Raw genomic sequence first — 25,501 nt, 5'->3', positions numbered from 1 at the left:
GCTTTCTATTCTTGAGTCTTATGAGTGGCTTGCACCATGCAGTGCATCCTCTGTATTTACTTTCATGCAGTCTTCTCTTTATGGTAGACTTGGATATCGATATGCCTACTAGGGGTGGGGGGACGGTATGACCAAAATTCTATACAGTAATCCCTCCTCCATCGCGGGGGTTGCGTTCCAGAGCCACCCGCGAAATAAGAAAATCCGTGAAGTAGAAACCATATGTTTATATGGTTATTTTTATATTGTCATGCTTGGGTCACAGATTTGCGCAGAAACACAGGAGGTTGTAGAGAGACAGGAACGTTATTCAAACACTGCAAACAAACATTTGTCTCTTTTTCAAAAGTTTAAACTGTGCTCCATGACAAGACAGAGATGACAGTTCCATCTCACAATTAAAAGAATGCAAACATATCTTCCTCTTCAAAGGAGTGCTTGTCAGGAGCACAGAATGTCACATAGATAGAGAAAAGCAAACAAATCAATAGGGCTGTTTGGCTTTTAAGTATGCGAAGCACCGCGGCACAAAGCTGTTGAAGGCGGCAGCTCACACACCCTCTGTCAGGAGCAGGGAGAGAGAGAGAGAGATAGAGAGAGACAGAGTTTGTTTTTCAATCAAAAATCAATACGTGCCCTTCGAGCTTTTAAGTATGCGAAGCACCTTGCAGCATGTCGTTTCAGGAAGCAGCTGCACAAAAGATAGCAACGTGAAGATAATCTTTCAGCATTTTTAGACGAGCGTCCGTATCGTCTAGGTGTGCGAACAGCCCCCCTGCTCACACCCCCTACGTCAGGATCACAGCGCAAGAGAGAGAGAAAAGTAAGTTGGGTAGCTTCACAGCCATCTGCCAATAGCGTCCCTTGTATGAAATCAACTGGGCAAACCAACTGAGGAAGCATGTACCAGAAATTAAAAGACCCATTGTCCGCAGAAATCCGCGAACCAGCAAAAAATCTGCGATATATATTTAAATATGTTTACATATAAAATCTGCGATGGAGTGAAGCCGCGAAAGGCGAAGCGCGATATAGTGAGGGATCACTGTATCACGGTATTTTTCTAAATTATCCTGGTTTCACGGTATTCAACGGTATTTTTTTCCCCATGCATGAGTGGATGTTAACCACATTTTCCACTGCAATTACTGGCTAAGAATAACCTATTCCACTGTTAAGAGCATTGTACATTGTGCAAAAAAAACATTTTAATGTGCACACAAGTATTAATACAGGCTTGCATGGCCCCATAAAGTGATAGTTTTCACTAATGAAGAGAAGGAATCACATTGCATGACAGATGCAGTCAAAATATAGAACCTTTCTATTGAACAAATTTTGGAAAAACTTAAACTATAATTTTGACAACATATTTTCAACCATGCAAAGAGGCATTTAGACTTAGTAAAATATCCAGAAGTGCTTGTCAAAAGCTGTATTGCACTGAACATGTCTTAGAAAAGGAATAAATAGTAAATATTTTTTGTAAACCAACTACACTTTCTGTTAATGTTAACAATCTCTGTCCACTGACACGTTCAAGTGACTTTTTAAACAACTTTACCATCATTAAACTGCATAATATTTAAACTAACAATAAAATAAATAATAGTATTATTACTGATAGTTGCACTATTACTTCAAGGCTTCAAGCCCAGGTGCATTACACAGTATTCACCAAATTAAAATAAAGTAAAACAAGTGCAACTTGGTGATGACATCTTTACCAACTGAACAATCATTTAGTCAAACTGCATTAATATGGACCTTGCTTCAAGCTAAGCTATATGCATAAATAATAAAACTGCAACTTGCACTTATAATGCTATTTGTGGTATAGCCCTACGGAATCGTATTAGGGCCATGGTGAAGAAAAATAAAATATGGACACAGGGAAGAAAAAAACAAACTATATGTTGAGAATAAAGTCAACATTTCCACTTTATTCTCACCGTTTATGTCGAGATTAAAGTCGATATTTCCACTTTATTCTCATAGTTTACTTCATAATTAAAGTAGAATGTCGTAAACTAAACTTCTTCCTAAAATCAATGTTTAATTTACTAGATTTTGCCAAACCCCATCATAAGTTAATGCAGCACATTAAATGCTTTGTGTTAAGTGTTCCCTGACCCAGTTGTTAATCGTTACGCTTCTTAAACTGACTTCCTCTGCACTAAGAGGACACGGCGATCACTGCACAGAATCCATTCACTTCATGATATTCCTGCTTTCTGAAAATTTAGAATGCTAATATAAATATTTGATATCATTTTCATGATGAAATGCATTAAAGCAGGTATTAAACATGCACGGTAGTGAGGCGGTAGTGCTGCTCCCTCGCAGTAAGGGGTCCCCAGGTGTATGTTCAGTGTAGAGAACTTTATGGCAGGTGTGACGAGGCTCCAAAAAACTGGATGTATGAATGGGTATCGCACAGGTTTAACTTAAATATTGTGTAAATGTTGGATTTGTGATCTGGTGGTCGGAGACATGAACACAGAATTCAATGCATGTTCTTCTGAGTGGGCTTTCTTTATTGCACGCGTGCTGTCTCTATCTGACGTACCAAAACCCCAGTTCCTATCCTTCCTTTTTCTTTCTCCACATGACCAATCACCACACGATAAACGTCTTTGTGAAATTAAAACTAGTTATAAACTTAGCCCATGGAGTGTTTAGAACTTTAAAAATATCTTCGTTATACATGTTTAATTATGCCATCCATTCAGGGTTGCGCCCATCCCTGAACGAGTCACCAGCACATCGCAGGGTGAATACGAGCAAAACATACACTAGCAGGGTCAATATAGCATAACAAAACCCCACATCCTACATGACTTTGAAAGGAAACCGAAGCACGCTGAGTAAACCCACCAGAAAAACATGCAAATGCAAGGCAGGGTACATCCGAGACACCCTTGCTGCGAGGCAGCAGTGCAACCTCCACGCTGCTGTGCCCCCACATGATTAATGCATGCTTTAATGCATTTCACCATGAAAATTATATCAAGTATTTATCTTAGCATTCTAAATGTTCAGAGAGCAGGAATATCATGAAGCGAATGTATTCTGTGTGGCGATCGCTGCCGGCGCCTCCTCTTAGTGCAAGATGAAGTCCGTTTAAGAAGCTCGGGGAACACTTAACACAAAGCATTTAATGTGCTATATAACTTATGATGGGGTTTGAGAAAATCTAGTAAATTAAATACAGTGATCCCTCGCTATATCGCGCTTCGCCTTTCGCGGCTTCACTCTATCGCGGATTTTATATGTAAGCATATTTAAATATATATCGCGGATTTTTTGCTGCTTCGCGGATTTCTGAGGACAATGGGTCTTTTAATTTCTGGTACATGCTTCCTCAGTTGGTTTGCCCAGTTGATTTCATACAAGGGACGCTATTGGCAGATGGCCGAGAAGCTACCCAACTTACTTTTGTTTCTCTCTCTCTCTCTCTCTCTCTCTCTCTTGCGCTGACTTTCTCTGATCCTGACTTAGGGGGTGTGAGCAGGGGGGCTGTTCGCACACCTAGACGATACGGACGCTCGTCTAAAAATGCTGAAAGAGTTGCTACCTTCTGTGTGCAGCAGCTTCGTGAAGCGACATGCTGCACTGTGCTTCGCATACTTAAAAGCTCAAAGGGCACGTATTGATTTTTCACTGTTTGTTTTCCTCTGTCTCTGTCTCTCTCTCTCCCTGCTCCTGACGGAGGGGGTGTGAGCTGCCGCCTTCAACAACTTTGTACCGGCGGTGCTTGGCATACTTAAAAGCAAAACAGCCCTATTGATTTGTTTGGTTTTCTCTCACTTTCTGACATTCAGTGCTCCTGACGCGCACTCCTTTGAAAAGGAAGGTATGTTTGCATTCTTTTAATTGTGAGACAGAACTGTCATCTCTGTCTTGTCATGGAGCACAGTTTAAACTTTTGAAAAAGAGACAAATGTTTGTTTGCAGTGTTTGAATAACGTTCCTGTCTCTCTACAACCTCCTGTGTTTCTGCGCAAATCTGTGACCCAAGCATGACAATATAAAAATAACCATATAAACATATGGTTTCTACTTCGCGGATTTTCTTATTTCGCGGGTGGCTCTGGAACGCAACCCCCGCGATGGAGGAGGGATTACTGTATTCATTTTAAGATGAAGTTTAGTTTACTATGTTCTACTTTAATGACAAATTACGAGAATAAAGTCAACATGTCGACTTTAATCTTGACATAAACAGCGAGAATAAAGTAGAAATGTCGAGAATAAAGTCAACATGTCGAATTTATTCTCGTCATAAGCGTCGAGATTAAAGTGGAAATGTCGAGAATAAAGTCGGCATGTCATCACACTATTACACAGTACCCAGGTACATTACACTGTATTGAAAACAAATAAAACAAGTACAACTTGGCTTGCAGTATTATCCAGTAGTATAGAAACAGTATTTATACATTTGAACATAATGGTCCACATCCGACCTTTTAAAACCAAAGTATCTCCAGGCAACGGATGTGACTCCTTTTTTTTTTTTTTGGCAAAAGTTCTTCTGTGTCTTCATGTTCAACTTTATCGTCAGCTTCAGTTTCGGAATGTTCTCTGTCCATTTTAACCACGCAATACCTACACTACCACTATCTATTTAGCAGTGAAAAAGAGCCCCGTGCAACAAATCAGCGTTTAGCGGTGTAGCAGTGAAAAAGGTCCCCACTTGAACAGTTATTCACTGCGCCACGTTACGAACGTTGTTTAGGCAATTTAAACTGGTGTTGCGGTATAAAAAAAATCCGTATCATAAAAAAAATAAACGGTTTTCGGTATGAACCGGTATACTGCCCAGCACTAACACCTACCCCCTAGAGAGTGTTGTTCACTTGGTTGGCTGTTGTGAAGGGGTTTCTCTTCACCATGGAAATGATGAAGTACCAAACTGCAGATTTTGCCACTCGTAATATTGTAGCAATTTCTCGGATGGGTTTTTTCTGTTTTCACAGCTTAAGGATGGCTTCTTTCATCAGCATGGAGAGCTCCTTTGACCGCATGTTGTCTGTCCACAGCAGAATCTTCCACATGCAAGCACCACACCTCAAATCAACTCCAGGCCTTTGATCTGCTTAATTGATAATGACATAACAACGGACTTGTCCACACCTGCCCATGAAATAGCCTTTGAGTCAATTGTCCAATTACTTTTGAGCCCCTGAAATGAAGGGATTGTGTTAAAAAAATTCTTTAGTTGCCTCACATTTTTATGCAATCGTTTTGTTCACCCCACTGAAATAAAGCTGAAAGTCTGCACTTCAACTGCATCTGAGTTGTTTCATTTAAAATTCATTGTGGTAATGTACAGAACCAAAATTAGAAAAAAGTTGTCTCTGTCCAAATATTTATGGACCTAACTGTATGTTTGTCTACCTCTCTGATTTTTACTATATGAATGTGATGTGTTTTCACCCACAGCAGCATGCTTAATGATAGCAATACCCTGAATAATAATAATAAGTTGCAGACTCAATTTGAACTGTTTTTTTTTTATATTACAAGTGACATTGTAGATGGGCAAGTTCTTACTTAAAAAAACAAAAAAAATTAAACTTCATTATTTCATGAACCTGTTGCTTTCATTCATGCACTTTGATAGCATTGAGCATCTGTTATTTTATATTATGAGGTCAAGCAGAGAAGTAATTTATTAATAGTGTAATTGAAATCTACAAGTAAACCAGAGACAGAAGCACATTCATATATATATTTAGTTTTCTTTGTTTTAATGCAGATATGTGTTTAAATGGAGCAACAATGTGGGATTTAAAGGTTGATTCCACCTTGTGCACAATCTGTGTACAGTTTGAGCCTCTTGCTTACTTTTTGTTTTGCTTACATGTTTTATTCAGTTTTGTGTATATGGACGTGTATGTGCATATACATGCCTTCTTATGCTTGGGCGACATGCCCGGGGCTGTTTATTTTTTTTCTTTGCACTACATGCTATAGAGAAAAACCTTAACTGTTTTCTGAAATAGTTTTCAGAGTTCAAGACTTGCTTGCTGCACATCATTAAAGATGAAAACCCCTTAAAATATCCCGCACATACGTAAACACCAGTAGCCTTGCATAGCACTTAAGGGACATCACTTATTGTATGCAGGATCCTTTTATGGTTTTTTTTAGGCAGGTCAGATCATTACCTGAATTAGCAGTTTACGGAGATGGGGAAAATTAGTAGATGACACATTTTGCTTACACCCTGTATAGAGAGTGGGTGACCCAAATTTTGTAAGGGAGATTTGGGATTGGGGTTAGAGAACTGCAGAAGAGGCACGTTCCATGGCTGAAATGTTACATTATTTGGAATCGTGATACATCTGTCATAGCTGTTGGGGTCAACACTCTAGCAAGCATAATCCATTCTTTGTAGTGTGCAATAAATTTTAAAAAATCAGATTTAATAATCTCTGGTGCCAATCTCTCCATTGCTATTGCCCTTCAGTATTCTGATTAGTCATGATGACTTATGCAGGTATAGCGTACTTAGAATATATTATCAGAATGTGAATTAAAGGATTGAAATTTTTAAAATAATAATTCTGGCGCAAGAGCATGAGTCAAGCGGCAACTTGTCAGTTTTTTTTTGTTTGTTTTTTATTGTCAAGCAAATCACAAGTCAGAAAAATTAAGACTGAAGTCCAACTCAAGTCAACTCATGTGACTCAAGTTGTTCACCTCTGATGTACAGTACTGTACAAAAGTTTTAGGCAGGTGTGAAAAAATGCTGTAAACAAAGAATGCTTTCAGAAATATAAATAATGATTGTTTATTGTTATCAATTTACAAAATGCAAAGTGAGCAAACAAAAGAAAAATCTAAATCAAATCAATATTTGGTGTTACTACCTTTTGCCTTCAAACCAACATCAATTCTTATAGGTACACTTGCACAAAGTCAGGGATTTTGTAGGATTATAGTCAGGTGTATGATCGACCAATTATACCAAACAGGTGCTAATGATCATCAATGTCACACGTAGGTTGAAACATTAAAGTCATTGAAGTCATTAACTGAAACAGAAACTGCTGTGTAGGAGGGTTAAAACTGGGTGAGGAACAGCCAAACTCTGCTACCAAGGTGAGGTTGTGGAAGACAGTTTCATGTCATGGCAAGATAGCAGTGTCGTCAGCGAACTTTTGCACATGGCAGGACTCCCGAGTTGTATTGGAAGTCCAATGTATATAGGCTGAACAGGACCGTAGAAAGTACGTCCGCCCGAGGAGGGATGTAAACAATAACAACAATGACGTGTCCAACTCTGTGGGCAAGTAATAGGGACGCAAACTTACGCCCAACAGTTCGATGTCCCTACAGCAAGTGGAGATTTTGACGTTTACATGTCCAGAGTTACACCATTTTGTATTGACATAGAGAGCAAGTCCTCCTCTTTTGTGCTTCCCGCAGGTACTTGTGTCTCTGTCCACTCTAACTGTGCTAAACCCGGGTAGCTCCACATTAGCATCTGGGATGGTGGTAGTTAGCCACGTTTCGCAAAAGCACAACAAACTGCATTCTGTGTAGGTTCTGACATTTTTCACCAGTGCAGCCAGTTCGTCGATCTTGTTTGGTAGTGAGTTCAGATTTCCCAGGATCACAGAAGGCTTAAAATGCCACTTTCTCGCAAGCCGCTTCATTTTTAGCTTAGTGCCGGCACTGCTGCCACGATACCGCCTTCTTACCTCGTCGGGTAAATAGGGAACCACACTGACACTGGCATTTCTTCTCAGCGCTTGAAGTTGACTACTTGAGTAGACGAGTCTCGGTGTGTAAAAATCCATGTCCACGTTGTAAAAGTAAAAGTGTCCAGGGAACGAATCCACATACAAGAAGGTGATAGGAGTGATCAATAAAAAATAATAAAGAGAAAAATAAAAGGTAGAAAAATAAAGTCGTAAACAGAGCTGCTGAAAAAGCTGCCACTCTCGGCGGCACCTGAGTTAATAGCAATTATACTAGGTAAGTATTATAAAGTAAGTATTTATACTAGGTATATAATAGGTAGTTATATTGCATCAGCAAGGTCTCTCCAAGACAAAGATTTCAAAGAAGACTGGGGTTTTGAAGATCTTTTGAAGAAGCACAAAGAAACGGGCAACGTTGAGGATCGTAGACACTGTGGTCGGCCAAGGAAACTTAGTGCAGCAGATGAAAGACGCATCAAGCTTATTACCCTTCGAAATCGGAAGATGTCCAGCAGTACCATCAGCTCAGAACTGGCAGAAACCAGTGGGACCCAGGTACACCCATCTACTGTCCGGAGAAGTCTGGCCAGAAGTGGTCTTCATGGAAGAGTTGCAGCCAAAAAGCCATTCCTCCGACGTGGAAACAAGGCCAAGCGACTCAAGTATGCACGAAAACATAGGAACTGGGGTGCATCAAATGGCAGCAGGTGCTCTGGACTGATAAGTCAAAATTTGAAATATTTGGCTGTAGCAGAAGGCAGTTTGTTTGTCGAAGGGCTGGAGAGCGGTACAATAATGAGTGTCTGCAGGCAACAGTGAAGCACGGTGGTGATTCCTTGAACGTTTGGGGCTGCATTTCTGCAAATGGAGTTGGAGATTTGGTCAGGATTAATGGTGTTCTCAATGCTGAGAAATACAGGCAGATACTTATCCATCATGCAATACCATCAGGGAGGCGTATGATTGGCTCCAAATTTATTCTGCAGCAGGACAATGACCCCAAACATACAGCCAAAGTCATTAAGAACTATCTTCAGCGTAAAGAAGAACAAGAAGTCCTGGAAGTGATGGTATGGCCCTCACAGAGCCCAGATCTCAACATCATCGAGTGTGTCTGGGATTACATGAAGAGACAGAAGGATGTGAGGAAGCCTACATCCACAGAAGATCTGTGGTTAGTTCTCCAAGATGTTTGGAACAACCTACCAGCAGAGTTCCTTCAAAAACTGTGTGCAACTGTACCTAGAAGAATTGATGCTCTTTTGAAAGCAAAGGGTGGTCACACCAAATATTGATTTGATTTAGATTTCTCTTTTGTTCATTTACTACATTTTGTTGATTTATGAAAATAAATGATTAACACTTCCATTTTTGAAAGCATTCTTTGTTTACAGCATTTTTTCACACCTGCCTAAAACTTTTGCACAGTACTGTATGTGTTTTCATTTCACAAAATATACTACCTGGATTTTGGGAATTTGAACCTTTTCTAATAGGACCTGCAGCACAGTCATTAACATAGCCATAATGCCTGGTACCAACACAATTCAGAGTGATCAGTTAGTATATCTGCATGCAGTGCTAATAATATGTATGCTCTGGGGCTTTACCTCTTCAGAACAGAGATACTCACTGGTCAGGATAAAGAAGAAACATCGTCCAGTATAGGTTGATTACAGTATATTTGAGGACATTTCCAGGTGCTCTGTTTTAAGGAAAAATTTCATCTTCTAACACACTGGCTTAAAAAAGGAAGATTGATCTCCTAAAATTATATTAACGTATATGTAGACTTTTATAAAATGGGGGTATGCAGAAGAAGTCCCATTGCAGCTTGCAATTAAACACTTTTTCATTTTCTGTTGCTTTTCTTAATATAATTGATTTGTTTTCACTTAACTATTATTCATGTTTGGCATGATTTGGTTTTAACCTTTACATTAAGAAAAAAGTGAATTTCAATAAATGTGAATATTTTTTTAATATTCCCTGTATATACTACTGTATATGTCGAAGTTCATCAATAATTTTGAGTTTCATGCAGTCAATCATTAAATATGGCAGTTTTAACTGAAATATTGGAGGCTAGAAGTTTACATTAGGCATTATTGGACTTTATTGTTGATATTATTTCTCCTCTTTAAATATTTTAGGTAGTGGAAGGTCATTCTGATTACATAAATCAACTAGTATTTGAACCCAGGGAGGGTCATCAGATTGCATCAGTAAGTGATGACCTCACTTGCCGGTAGGTATTGAGATGTGCCTTTGGAGAGCATTATTTGACTTTTTACGTTTTTGTTGGCTAATCTTTGTGTTAGGGCAGAATTACATTCACATTTTTTATTTAAAATCCTGATGGCAATTTTTCATGTTTTTAAGCAACACACTTAAATTATAAAGGGTTTCTCATTGTACAGTTGTTGTTGACCATGCTGTCTTCTAAGACACTCTTTAAAAGATATGTAAAATCTTATTTTCTGCTTAAGTGCTAATTATGGATGGCATACTTAATGTGCTACATGGATTTATTGCTGCTTTTATTAAGTTGTAATCTTCTACTGTGAGCATGTAGGCACCAGTTTAAATTAATTAAAAATGTCTTTGGGTTTTTTTTTCCTGTCCTGTTTTATTTTCACTTTTGAAGTAAATTAAATGTGCCCTCTTTCCACATGATAACTACAAGTGAAAAACTGATTTGTGTGAAGGCATGTGCCCATTCACATTTCCCCTGTTTTTTAAGTGATGGCAAGCTCTGTAGATAACTCATTGTTCAGATTTCAATACTTTCTGCCTTATTTCAAGAGGGTATATCAGCATTCTAACTGTTTACAAAGGAGTCTGTCATGTAAATGTACACTTCAAGATTTAACAAGCACTGCATGTTTTAATCATGTAATAACTTGATGTGGAAGAAGGGCATACAAGAAAATAGGTCGTTATTCTTCAGGTTTCAAATCTTTTACAACATAAATGGTGTTACAAAAACTTGTTTAAATTACTATGGAATGTAACACACACAGGTTTTCTGTGCTCAGTCATTTTCAGTTTTTGTGATCCTGAAATAAAGTAAGAATAACAAGAAAGTAGAAGTTGTGCAAATTAGAACATTGATTTCACCTTTAAAAAGAAAGACCATTTTATAAAATTGTAATTGATGGTGCTCTGGAGTTCTCTTGATAAAAGTGATTAATCAGGGTCAAGTCCTTTGTGAATCATGATGGTATTTGTTTCACGAACATTGATGGTATGCTCTAACAGAAAAGTGAGCCAAAGATTGAAGCAATTTTTCACAGTATCATTGTAAAATTTCATTGAATCACTCCATTCACTGTGAGATTTGATGGTCCTGTATGCCCAGAACTGTTTTTGGTGCCACTCTGTGGTCATAAACAGGGATTAAACATTCAGATACCTGAGTAGTTTTTCCCCTTTAAGAAGTGTGGGCAAGAGTGTACAAATGGTAGATCCACTATTTTAGTAACATAATTTATTTAATTACAGTAAACAAACACCTTGCCATTACATTTCCTGGGGTCTTGGTGTGAGGTCCAGGTTGCCCCCAGTTGGCATACTCCTCTTGAACCCAGGACAGGACAGCACTGCGCAATCAGGACACGCGCATAGCAAGAGATGCTGTAAAAGTTCTTAGTACTTTTAGTTCCAAAACAAAGTGCAGTGCTTCTTTATTAAATAAATAATCAGATCAAAATAGTGTGATTTGTAGAGGTTAAAAATTATATAAATAATCAATAAATAATCCACTGATAAAAAACAGGGTTAAAGTTACTATCAGGATCTGTCCATATAAACTGTCATGAGCCACAATGCATCCATATCAACCTTGCCTCTCCCCATCTCACCTTTTTAAGGTCTCTTCCGCAAGGGGAAACATCCTCCTACAAGCACATCCATCCTTCACTCTGGTTCAGGTTTCCGCCACCATCCCTAGGTATTCAGTAGGGAACCGTGCAAGTCCTGCTCCCTTTTCCCACTCTCACTGATCAGCTGGAATTACTTGGAGCAGTTTGTTGCTCCTTTTTCTTGGGTGGTTCTCAGGAGCAACCCTGCCCCATGAACAAAGTCAACTCATTCCACCCAGTGCATCTTCCCCACCACTTGCTTCCTCACTAACCTCCTTTTACCCTATAGACTCATTGTTCTTTTCTCTCTCTCTCTCTATTCAGCTCAGGCTCTTTCTAGGGATTAATAAAGTATCTATCTATCTATCTATCTATCTATCTATCTATCTATCTATCTATCTATCTATCTATCTATCTATCTATCTATCTATCTATCTATCTATCTATCTATCTATCTATCTATCTATCTATCTATCTATCTATCTATCTATCTATCTATCTATCTATCTATCTATCTATACATACATACTATAGTGGGCATTGGTGCTTTAATTACAAACACAAAAGCGTGAATGAGAAAACTGGCTGAGCCAGATATGTCTTCCTGCCTGCATGCATGCTCTGCCAGTTACCCCCTTCAAAATACACTGGTGCCACTCATCCACGCTCCCATGCACAACTACAGTATATCCCCTGAAGCCTGAGTAAACTATTTTTATTTAAAAGACGCACACTGCAATTGGGTGGAGTGGTGGCTGTGAGGCTAAGGATCTGTGTTGGTATCCAGAAGGTTGCCGGTTCGAATCCCCGTCACTGCCAAAAGAGATCCTAATCTGCTGGGCCCTTGAGCAAGACCCTTAACCTGTAATTGCTCCAGGGGTGCTGTACAATGGCTGACCGTGCACTCTGACCCCAAGGGGTATGCGAAAACTAACAAATTCCTAATACAATAAATTGTATAAGGCGAAATAAAAAACCAAAAAAAAAACCCTAAACTCAGAAGATACATAAATCTGATATGTACAGTATTTTGGGTTTGATTTTGCATTCATGATATGATATGATTTAAGAGATCTTCAGCTGTTCTCTTTGTAATTAACAAGGAAACCATGTTGCTCCAAAAATGACTGTAAAAGTAATGAAAACTTTGATTTGAGTAATCATATTAAAAATAAATAGTATTTTCATAGCCTTATTTTCAAAACAACAGGATGTAAAATGCAATAAAATTGGAAAACCGTGATTATACTGTAAATGCTCTTTTACTCCTATTTAATTGCAAACAACACAAACATAAGATATCTAAAGTTTATTCAACTTCATTTATTTTGTAAAATGTACAGTCATTCTAAATTTGATGCCTGCAATACATTGCACAATATTTGGGACAGGAGTGTGTATGACACCTTTCCATTTAATAACATTCAGTTTTTGTTAGTGAACTTAATACACTTATTGTTGTAATGTTGAAAATAGTTGTTTTTTTTTTTTTTTCTTGCATCCTTGCTTGTTGTTAACAGTGATGGGGTCTACATGGACAATACTTTATACTTTACTAGGGGGTTACCCCCTGTTCGCTTTACTCGCCAACCCCCTGGCCTACGCTATGCGCCAGCCACTTTGCATCTCTGCCACTCGCGTTGTGAAGAGGGAGGCTGAATGCACCTCAAGGAGACGCGGTCACTCCTCCGAAACCCCCCCTTAAATGGTGATACAATGGGAAACAAATAGTTTTTTTTTTTGTTTTTTTTTTACCTCCTTTTTGCTCGATCAGCTGCTGCCTTGCTGCTGTGCCGCGTCATCTGCATCTCGCGCAGCACTTTGAACATTTAAAAGCCTGTACAGCAGCTGTCTTTGTCATCTAGTCTTTGTCTTTTATTTCTGGCCCCAGGCAGGATGCGACTTCTTGATATTTCAGTTTATAATTTAAAAATGGAATAAGAATCTGAAAATCTAACAACATCACATTAAAGTTTGATAAATTCAGAAAAGAATGATACCAAACATATATATGTAGGTTTTAAAATAAGCCCGATTTAAAGCGTGACAAAAATGTCACATAAAATCGTTGCACTTTTAAGCTTAGTATTTTACATATATATAGAGTAGATAATGTGCCACATGTTTTTAATGAGAGACAGGACTGCAGGCAGGCCAGTCTAGTGCACACACTCTCCTAATGCAAAGCCACAGTTTTGTAATATGTGCTAAATGTGGTTTGGCATTGAAAATAAGAAGGATGTCCCTATCTTATCTTTGTACTGTTTTCAGTTAATCATCAGTAAAATAACTTTTACAAATCACCGCTTTCTGTTTCTTTGGTATTTTAATTGTATAATTGTAATTGCTAAAGCATGAGACATCAATCAATTTTTCTTTTCCCCAACTATGCCTCCTCCTTACTAGAGGCCAGAATCTCTTAAGAATTTCTCTTCTGGTTCATCCTGCTTCCACTTCAAAACTGGTCCCGCCCACACGCAGCCAACACAGCATTTCTCAATTCCTATTCGTCCTCTTCCAAACCCTTCCCCACCCTGCCTGCGGCTACTCTTCAAAAACCGGTCACGGCTACTCTTCAAAACCAGTCCCACCCACATGCAGCCGACACGGCATTTCTCGATTCGTATTCGTCCTCTTCCAAACCCTTCCCCACGCTGCCTGCGGTCTCCCATACAGCTTGCTATTTTCGTTATACTGCAATGGTTGTTTCCTAAGCCTTTGTTATAAAATGTATGACAGTATCTTCTCTGTCGACGGGTTTTTGTACAACGTCATCTCTATTCCGGGATCCGGCAACTGCCTGTTCCTATCAGTGGGGTATTTCTTGACACAAACGGTTAACGAAGGCAATGCACTCTCACTACGACATAGGGCAGTAGATTTCATTGCATCACATTGGGACAGATTTGGAGATGTTCTTCCTGTTGTTTTTTCCAAAAGTCTGGAGTACTATCAATACATGGCAACATCTGGAGTTTATGGTGGTGAAGCTGAAATTCAAGCTCTTTCAGAGATTCTCCATGTTACCATTGTCATTTACTTCAAACATGACCCCAACATCCTGCCTTGCATTTACAATTCTGGAAATACTCTCTTCATTTACCTTCTGTACTCAGGACAACTGGACAATGAGCACTATGAAGCCCTCCTACCGATTCCGATCATGTCTCCACAGCAGCATATAATGTCTGATAACACCAATACATCAGTCCTCCAGTGAGATTCCTGCAACAAAACTTTTCAAACGTGAACCTCACTTGCTAAACACAAGAAAAGGCATTCTTCCCAACAACTATATGAGTGCCAGAAATGCAGTAAGAAGTTCACTACACAGGATTGTCTGACTAAACACAACAAAACTCATTCACAACTGTTGCAATACGATATCTGCAAAGCAACATTTCCAAACCAACTCAGACATGCATACAATCCTCTTCCCGTTACCACAGGTGGTACTTCACCTAATTCCTGTCTTCCCGTCCAAGAGTACAACACTGGGACTCCAGACCAGCAGTGCAAACACTGTCATGCACTATACTGACCTGCTGAGCGTAATACATCCAACAAGTACTCAAGGTGCTGCCACAACGGTAAAGTAGCTTTACCACCTTTGCGGGAGCCACCTGTGTCTTTACAACAGCTTCTTACATAGCAAACATCAGAAGCTAAAAATTATCATGAACACATTCGAGAATACAACTGTTCTCTAGCGTTTGCTTCCATTGGTGCACAGATAACTCAACCTCCTGGCCACGGATCATACTGTTTTAAAATACACAGGCAAATTTATCACCAAATCTCTCCACTATATGCTAACACTTCTACCTCTCCAGGGTATGGACAGTTGTATGTTTTTGACACAGCGCAAGCTACTGAAGTACGCTTACAAAATAAAGCAAACTCTGCATACAGCGAAAATTTACTTCTCCAGCTAGATTCCATGCTCAGAACCATCAAACCCTTCGCTAAATCATACAAACACATGCATGAAATCGCTCAGTCCAATCCAACAGCATCTGTACGAATGGTTTTCAAGGAAAACCCTAGGCAGGATTTACGACAATACAATGCCCCGACATGTCACACCTATGTTGCAGCGATTTTCGTCAGAGAAGATGGCGAACCGCCTGCCGAAAGGGACATTTGCATCTATCCCATAGGCAACTCCTGTAAACAGATTTTCACGCTCAATATGAATTGCGATCCTATGTTTTACCCACTTTTATTCCCTTACGGAGACATTGGCTGGCACAAAGATTTACAACATGTTCCCGATAAAAGAACCGCCAAGTGAATAAGGCTTACTCCATGCCAATTTTATGCATACAGATTAGCAATGAGGAATACATTTAGTATTTTGCACTCCAGCGGCAAACTTTTCCAACAGTACGTCGTAGATGCGTATGTTAAAACAGAGGGCACGTGTCTCAACTATCTCAGATTACACCAACAAGATCTGTGCATGGAACAATACAAGGACTATCAGACGCACTGCAAGCAAACGCTGAAAATAACCACGTACGTGTAGGCAAAATGATCATATTACAGTCCACATTTCCAGGAAGTCCAAGATACATGCAACAAAACTATCAGGATGCCATGGCCATAGTATGTAAATTTGGAAAGCATGATTTATTTATCACTTTCACATGTAATCCTGCTTAGCCAGAAATTCTACATGCACTGTCAGATACCCAAAGACCAGGGCACAGACCTGATACCAGTCTTCAGCCACGGTCAGTTGTATGTGGCTTTTTCTAGGGTGAGATCTTTTGACTCATTATCTGTCTTCTCGACCAAAACACCAATGCACAACTGCGTCTTTCAAGAAGTATTTATTTCTTGTTGATTTATGAATTCCTTTCTCACCGTTTTCCGTTCCTATTCTTACACCGCCGTATGCTATGGCGGGTGTCGGCTAGTATGTAATATTCCCTACTTATCTCTCTTTTATATAAATTAAGGTGCTGTGAGTCTGTACTTGGCTAACAAATTAAACAAGTCAATGCATTAAATGTAGCATTGCAGTGATCTTAAAGTATTTCTTCCTTGTTATTATTTATTTAGCAGGTACTTTAAAAAGAAAAAAAAATCTGTAAAATGAGTCTGAGTATTTATGGGGAAACTACTCCAATGACAAAAAATACAGAGAAAAAATTTTAAACCAAAGCACAAGAAGCATAAGATGCACTATAGTTAGATCCATATCTAAATGAATGCTAGCAGCCTGAAAAAAAAGAAAAATTCAGTCAGTGGATGATTGATAAGGTGTGCATGATCCAACTTAATACTTTGCAGTGCGGGAAGAGAGTAGTGCTGTGGGTAGGAGCAATTGGCCAAGGAAAACATACTAGATTAATCTAAATTGTTTTTTTTTTCTTCTTTTTTGTCTCCTTTTCATTTGAAACAAAGTTTAATGCAGGTGGCCTGAATGTGTGTGTGTATGTGGGTATGTATGTATGTATGTATGTCATACAGTCATATGAAAAAGTTTGGGAACCCCTCTCAGCCTGCATAATTTACTCTACTTTCAACAAAAAAGATAACAGTGGTATGTCTTTCATTTCTTAGGAACATCTGAGTACTGGGGTGTTTTCCGAACAAAGATTTTTAGTGAAGCAGTATGTAGTTGTATGAAATTAAATCAAATGTGAAAAACTGGCTGTGCAAAATTTTGGGTACCCTTGTAATTTTGCTGATTTGAATGCATGTAACTGCTTAATACTGATTACGTTAAGCCTTGACAGGTGTGTCCAATCATGAGAAAAGGTATTTAAGGTGGGCAGTTTTTGCAAGTTGTGCTTCCCTTAGACTCTCCTCTGAAGAGTGACAGCATGGGATCCTCAAAGCAACTCTCAATAGATCTGAAAACAAAGATTGTTCAGTATCATGGTTTAGGGGGAGGCTACAAAAAGCTATCTCAAAGATTTTAACTGTCAGTTTCAACTGTAAGGAATGTAATCAGGAAATAGAAGGCCACAGTCACAGTTGCTGTTAAACCCAGGTCTGGCAGGCCAAGAAAAATACAGGAGCGGCATATGCGCAGGATTGTGAGAATGGATACAGACAACCCACAGATCACCTCCAAAGACCTGCAAGAACATCTTGCTGCAGATGGTGTATCTGTACATCGTTCTACAATTCAGCGCAATTTACACAAAGAACATCTGTATGGCAGGGTGATGAGAAAGAAGCCTTTTCTGCACTCACGCCACAAACAGAGTCGCTTGTTGTTTGCAAAAACTCATTTAGACAAGCCAGATTCATTTTGGAACAAAGTGCTTTGGACTGATGGGACAAAAATTGAGTTATTTGGTCATAACAAAAAGCACTTTGCATGGCAGAAGAAGAACACCGCATTCCAAGAAAAACACTTGCTACCTACTGTCAAATTTGGTTGAGGTTCCATCATGCTGTGTGGCTAGTTCAGGGACTGGAGCCCTTGTTAAAGTCGAGGGTCAGATGAATTCAACCCAGTATCAACAAATTCTTCAGGGTAATGTTCAAGCATCAGTCACAATGTTGAAGTTACACAGGGGTTGCATATTCCAACAAGACAATGACCCAAAACACAGTTCAAAATCTACAAAGGCATTCATGCAGAGGGAGAAGTACAGTGTTCAGGAATGGCCATCACAGTTCCCTGACTTGAATATCATCGAAAATCTATGGGATGATTTGAAGCAGGCTGTCCATGCTCAGCAGCCATCAGATTTAACTGAACTGGAGAGTTTTTGTATGGATTTTGTATTGCATATATTTTGTTAATCCAATAAACTTCATGTCACTGCTGAAATACTACTGTTTCCATCAAGCATGTCATATATTAAAAGGCAGTTGCTACTTTGAAAGCTCAGCCAATGATAAAAAATCCAAAGAATTAAGAGGGGTTCCCAAACTTTTTCATATGACTGTATATATATGGAAGAGAAGGTCTGTGATACGGTTTGCATATTTGCAGCTGGAGATCCACAAAGGGAGAAAAATGAATCCCGCATCATAAGGTAGTTTGTATTACTGAGCTTTCATCCCCTGCCAGGGGTCTTCATCAGAGGATAATGCTTAGACTTACAAGAATCAAAGGCAATATATAGCAAAAAAATTACATGGAGGGGGTGGGAGAGGTGGCTAAGTTAGTGTGATCGGGGTTGGCTGTACAGTTTATTTATTATGAACATGTTCTTCTTAAGATTGCATATGCTGGATTTATGTCCAAGTGTCTGTTGATGGCGTTTTCATTTGATAGCCAAGATTCGGCCAGCTCTCTGGCACTTTTAGTACTCGTCTTAAATTTTACTTGTACATTGTCCCAGTTAAGTGTATGTCCTGTTGATTTAGTATGCGTATAGATCAATGAAAGTGAGTGCTTTCTTCTGAGGATAATACTTAGACTTACAAGAATCAAAGGCAATATATAGCACAATTCGTTTGGGGGGGGGGGGGGGGGGTACAGTTCTTAACGTTTTATTTATTATGAACATGTTCTACTTAAGTTTGCATATGCTGGGTTTATGTCCAAATGTCTGTTAATGGCGTTTTTGTCTGATAGCCAAGATTCAGACATTTCTCTGGCGCTTTTAGTACTGGCCTTAAATCTTACTTGTACATTGTCCCAGTTAAACGTATGTCCTGTTGATTTTGTATGTGTATAGATCTGTGATCGTGAGTCCTTCCTTCTAACGGCGTTGCGATGTTCCTGTATGCGAGTTGCAATTCCTTTTGATGTTTGTCCTATGTATACCGCTGGGCAAGAACTGCATGGAATGCTATAAACTGCGTTTCGTGTTTCTGCTGTCGATTTCTTGTTTTTAGCGTTGAAAAGGACAGTGCGCAGATTGTTTGCGGGGTTGTGTGCAATTCTGATGCCTGATTTGGACAGGATGCGTGCTGCGCCTTCAGACACACCGTATTGATAAGGGAGTGTGTACCAAGTGGGATGGGAGGTCTGGTTCGAGTCAATTGTTTGATGTTACAAAAATGATCATTGCAGATATTGAAAAGGTTCTTTAATGTTTTTTAAAAAGGAGATTTGTTATAACAAAAGGAAAAATCAGAAATATGGCAGTTACTTTCCATTATCCTTAATGAGAAAAGAATGTCAGATTTTTCTTGGTTCAATGAATGCTTCAAGCATAAAACTAAAGTAAATAATGGATATCAAATTAAAGAGTGACTTTTGGAGGAGTGTAGAATTGTTTAAAAATCTGTTATTACTATAATTGTAGATTCAAGGTCAGACCAGTAGAGGTAGAAAAAGGTGTCCCAAAATGTATTGTGAAAGGTTGTATTTAAGAAGTAGAAATTTGTCCATGGCACAAGTTAACTATTCAAAAATATGAAGAGATTGATCTTAGAACTGACCTAGAAAAACGAAACTTATAAAGAGTCACAATTCTGCGTAGCATGGCTGGAATAATATGGTGATGAAACTGGCCAGCCCTTGTTTCCAAATCAGAGAGATATGCGCACGGTGTTCTTTCTAACTTGGTCTTGATCTCACCTGTTGCCTTTTATGACATCTTTGCTAGACAGTCCTTTATACCTGAAGCAGTATGGTAACCCAGATGTGTACACCATATAAAATTAAAAGATGGCACAGTCATATTACAAGGATTGAGAGAAAATCAGCATGTTAAGAAAAGATAGATATAAATGGAAAATGGAAATAAATTGGTCTGATAATGTAGTGCCAAGCAGACAAGGTGAAAGTTAGTTTACCTCTGTTTTTAATGTACATGTTTAAATACAAATTTAATAGTTGTGGTTATATATTTTCAAATCTTCTTTAGCAAACACACTGATAATCCAAAGAACTGTAAATTTTGAGTCAGAATTGCAGTTCACCTTCAGTATTTACAACTGTCTCTTTCAGATCAGGTTTCTGCTCTAATGCTGTGTTTGTAGTTTAAATGAAAAAATACACTTAAAGCTGAGCACATGCACACCAGACACTGCCATTAAACATATTCCCACTCCACCTGTCAACAATTCAGATTAATGATTGTAGCTCTCCATTTTTAAAAAGTGGGGAAGAACCCTAGCATAAGTCACCCATATTCCATGTCAAGGCACGTACTTGTGTTTTGTCCTCTCCATGGAGAGAAGCATCATCAGCCAGCTATGCTAAGGAGTGTTGCATTGACCTTTTATGAAGTGCTCATCTTGAGACAACTCACTTCACATGAGTATTGCTACAATATAATGCAACTCAGTTGTAACATTCATAGTACTGCATTTTGGTGCAGTTCTTTAGCATTTCCATAAATGTGTAATGCCACCAAGAGATTGACCCAGGACCGTCTTCGCGGGGACGTAGAACATGTCTTGCAAGACACGCCGTACTTACTACCAATATCAATTAAGACCACGGGCAGCAAAACACTAGTATCAAGGCTTTGAGCACACACAGATCCACGGCTCTCAGTGCATATAAAGTGTGTAAGGACAATATGTTATAGATGAAACATCATCGACTAAGCGAAGAAGAAAGAGCAGCGTGGAGAAAAGAGCGCGTTGGAGAGAAAAAAATGCAAAAAAGAATAATCTAGGTGCAAATTCAGAAAATAAGGAAAGTAATAATCAGCCCGGAAGTGGAATTGAAAAGAAAGCATGTCCAATTGGGCTCAGAATTAAAAGACAAAAAGTAAAAGATAAAGTAGAACTTCATAAAGACGTTCAAAAAAAGTTGGCGCTATACACATGCAGAGCAGGTTAGAGATTATGAAAGCAGTGAAATTCGAAAGGCTGAAAAAAAGAATGGCGCAATACATATGCAGAGAAAGGTAAAGAATATGAAAGCAGTAAAATTCGAAAGTATTTTAGCGTCCTAGCCAGGTTGAAGCCTTTTTTTTTTTTTTTTTTTTTTTTTTTTTTTTTTTTTTTTCAGTGAGTGTTAGGTTTGATTGAGGGTGGGTGGAATACAGACTGACAGCAGGGTATTGATTGATACGGTAAGGGGGGGGGGTCCCGGGACAGGAGGAGGGGTTGGAGAGGGTGCTAGAAGGTTGTGCTTGGGGTTACGAAGTTGGCGTTCTTTTTCTTAATTGCTCAAGTAAAGTTTTTGTGAGACTTTACTATGTCTGTCTGGTTTTTTTTTTTTGGTTTTTTTTTTAACTTCTCTTTTCAAGCCGGATGCAGAGGTCACTACAGTATCAAAAAAGATAGTAAAGATCTCATTAGCACAAACAAAAGGAAATTATTACTCGAAAAAAAGGAAAATAATCATCACGGACCAGGTGTAATTGAAAAAATAGCAGGACAAAGCAAGGTCAGAAATAAAAGTCAGAGTAGAAAACAAAGTAAAACGTCATAAAGAGGTTAAAAAACAAGGGAGCCAAACACATGCAGAGCAGGTTATAGATAATGAAAACAGTGGAATTCAAAATACTCAAAATAAACGTAGGTCGCGAAACACATGCAGAGCAAGATACAGAATATGAAAGGAGAAAAAAACGAAAGTGTTAAAACAAAGAAAGTAAATATAGCATTAGCACAAACAAAGAGAAATTATTACTCGGAGAAATAACAAAAATGCGAATAGAGATCAAATATATGGACATAGGTGATATGTCTGAAGTATGTAAATATTGTAAGGCTTTGGAGTTTAAGTCAAAGAATTTCGAAAACGGGGTTTACCTCACATGCATTTATTGGTTACTTTACAAAAAAAAAATTATTAACTGCTGATAATGTAGATCATTTTGTCTGTGCTGAAATTCCAAACACAGAAACCTATCTTGAATTATGGTACAAAGTCATTAAACAAATGTCTCACGGACCTCATTTGAAAGATTCAGCATGTTGGGACTCTAAAGATTCCAAATATTGTTTTTAAGGAAGTTCTGAAATAAAAGTGAAACTAATGAAATAGCAACAATTCAAAGAAAAAAAAATCTTAAAAGTGTGTATCTGGAAAACCAAACACGGGGGTTGGCGAGCGAAGCCCCCTAGTATTAGTAAAAAGTATACTTAGAATCCATTTGTTCATTTACTAAACCTGCTTTTCCAGGGCAGGGTGTGGGAGCCTACCACAGCAAGAACTGAACACAAGGCAGGAACCAACTTAAAATTCCAAATGAGATTTCTTTCAAATGAATTTCAAGGGATGAACTTTATACATTAGTGACACATTTTTGTATTTCTTTAACATACAAGTTTGTTATTGTAATACTACAAAAACTTTGGTGACAATTTGTTAAAAAGCCACTTCAAATGAAATGTGTTAAAAAAGGAATTTAAGTGTACATCAATTTAATGATAAGATATAATCTATTTTGAAGTGGTCTACCAGCATAAAAGTCACACCGATGTCAGATCTTAATCCTTTAATTTTAACATATGAAAGGAAGTGTATTCTGCTTGTCTTGCTTAGAAGTTAAAATATACATATTCACTGGCTTTAGTCTATTTATACAAATACTGCAGAATCTATAAAACAGGAGGATCAGGATGTACTATAGCAGGTTTCTTTCCTAGTAGGTGACAAGTGCAAGAAAACATTACATAAGAAATTTTTATTGATGCTGGGCTCCTTGCTTAAAAAAGCAAACCAAGCACATAAAAATCATTACAACTATTTTAACAGAAATTTGATATTTTTCTAAAGGCATCATATGTTCTGGTATTTTTGCAAGTCTTTATTGTCTGCTAATGCTATTAGGGAGCCCTAAAGAGAAAACCACAAGTCAGGATGAGCAAACCTTTCAGGATTTCCATTTAAAATTAGTAAGATATCCAGTTTTAGAGTGAAACATTTAACTTTAGATAAAAGTTTCTAAGCAAATAACTATGTAATTTTCCACAGTATTGCAAATTTAACTTAGAAAAAACAAATGTATTATACTTGAGGTAAAACCTGAAATTGCAATGCCTGTGTTTCTGTGCCAGTAAGGAAGAACAAAAAACATTTCTAGCACATAAAGTTCCCAATATCACGTTAACATTTCTATAACTTTTAATTCAATTCTTCTTAATAGCAAAAAAAAAAACAAACTAAAGCCAGTCCCACTCAAGAACATTTTGTCATGCAACCAATTTCTGTTTGTTTAAGATGTTACTCACGATTGCTGAAAATGTTAAGAAATTATATGTCCAGATTTATTTTTTATTTTTTTGTGTCTTTGATATTAATCTATGGCTTCTGTTCTCTCCTGCTGTTACTTGCCACCTTTTAGATAGATAGATACTTTATTTACAATGTAACCTTCCATTTTGTTTGCCTTATTAATTACTAGAACATATTATCACAACGGATCAACAAAGGATGCCATATTCCTTGTACTCTATTCCTTCCTTGGATAATAAAAACACTATACGTCGGCATGTAGCATTGTTGTACCATCAAAGATGACTACCAAGCTTCTTGAAACACCACCCTCTGATAATGTATTTTTAAAGATGACACCAGTGTGATATGCACTATCAATATTGGGATGATACTCGCAAAAAAATGCTGAATTATATACAGTGGTGTGAAAAACTATTTGCCCCCTTCCTGATTTCTTATTCTTTTGCATGTTTGTCACACAAAATGTTTCTGATCATCAAACACATTTAACCATTAGTCAAATATAACACAAGTAAACACAAAATGCAGTTTTTAAATGATGGTTTTTATTATTTAGGGAGAAAAAAAATCCAAACCTACATGGCCCTGTGTGAAAAAGTAATTGCCCCCTTGTTAAAAAATAACCTAACTGTGGTGTATCACACCTGAGTTCAATTTCCGTAGCCACCCCCAGGCCTGATTACTGCCACACCTGTTTCAATCAAGAAATCACTTAAATAGGAGCTGCCTGACACAGAGAAGTAGACCAAAAGCACCTCAAAAGCTAGACATCATGCCAAGATCCAAAGAAATTCAGGAACAAATGAGAACAGAAGTAATTGAGATCTATCAGTCTGGTAAAGGTTATAAAGCCATTTCTAAAGCTTTGGGACTCCAGCGAACCACAGTGAGAGCCATTATCCACAAATGGCAAAAACATGGAACAGTGGTGAACCTTCCCAGGAGTGGCCGGCCGACCAAAATTACCCCAAGAGCGCAGAGACGACTCATCCGAGAGGTCACAAAAGACCCCAGGACAACGTCTAAAGAACTGCAGGCCTCACTTGCCTCAATTAAGGTCAGTGTTCACGACTCCACCATAAGAATGGGCAAAAACGGCCTGCATGGCAGATTTCCAAGACGCAAACCACTGTTAAGCAAAAAGAACATTAGGGCTCGTCTCAATTTTGCTAAGAAACATTTCAATGATTGCCAAGACTTTTGGGAAAATACCTTGTGGACTGATGAGACAAAAGTTGAACTTTTTGGAAGGCAAATGTCCCGTTACATCTGGCGTAAAAGGAACACAGCATTTCAGAAAAAGAACATCATTCCAACAGTAAAATATGGTGGTGGTAGTTTGATGGTCTGGGGTTGTTTTGCTGCTTCAGGACCTGGAAGGCTTGCTGTGATAGATGGAACCATGAATTCTACTGTCTACCAAAAAATCCTGAAGGAGAATGTCTGGCCATCTGTTCGTCAACTCAAGCTGAAGCGATCTTGGGTGCTGCAACAGGACAATGACCCAAAACACACCAGCAAATCCACCTCTGAATGGCTGAAGAAAAATAAAATGAAGACTTTGGAGTGGCCTAGTCAAAGTCCTGACCTGAATCCAATTGAGATGCTATGGCATGACCTTAAAAAGGCGGTTCATGCTAGAAAACCCTCAAATAAAGCTGAATTACGACAATTTTGCAAAGATGAGTGGGCCAAAATTCCTCCAGAGCGCTGTAAAAGACTCATTGCAAGTTATCGCAAACGCTTGATTGCAGTTATTGCTGCTAAGGGTGGCCCAACCAGTTATTAGGTTCAGGGGGCAATTACTTTTTCACACAGGGCCATGTAGGTTTGGATTTTTTTTTCTCCCTAAA

The 25,501-nt window shown here is 38.4% G+C and overlaps 1 protein-coding gene across 1 annotated transcript in view; it reads left to right on the top strand.

The window, feature by feature from the left end:
• nup37 (nucleoporin 37) overlaps positions 1-25,501 on the top strand; it is a 143,091-nt gene that overhangs the window by 52,320 nt on the left and 65,270 nt on the right. Inside the window, 1 exon segment of the mRNA XM_028816513.2 lies at positions 9,872-9,966. Within this exon segment, the coding sequence (XP_028672346.1) occupies positions 9,872-9,966 (95 nt within the window).

The sequence above is a fragment of the Erpetoichthys calabaricus genome, chromosome 1, assembly GCF_900747795.2.
Source record: "Erpetoichthys calabaricus chromosome 1, fErpCal1.3, whole genome shotgun sequence".
Lineage (NCBI taxonomy): Eukaryota > Metazoa > Chordata > Cladistia > Polypteriformes > Polypteridae > Erpetoichthys > Erpetoichthys calabaricus.
This window is presented reverse-complemented; position numbering and strand designations above follow the sequence as displayed.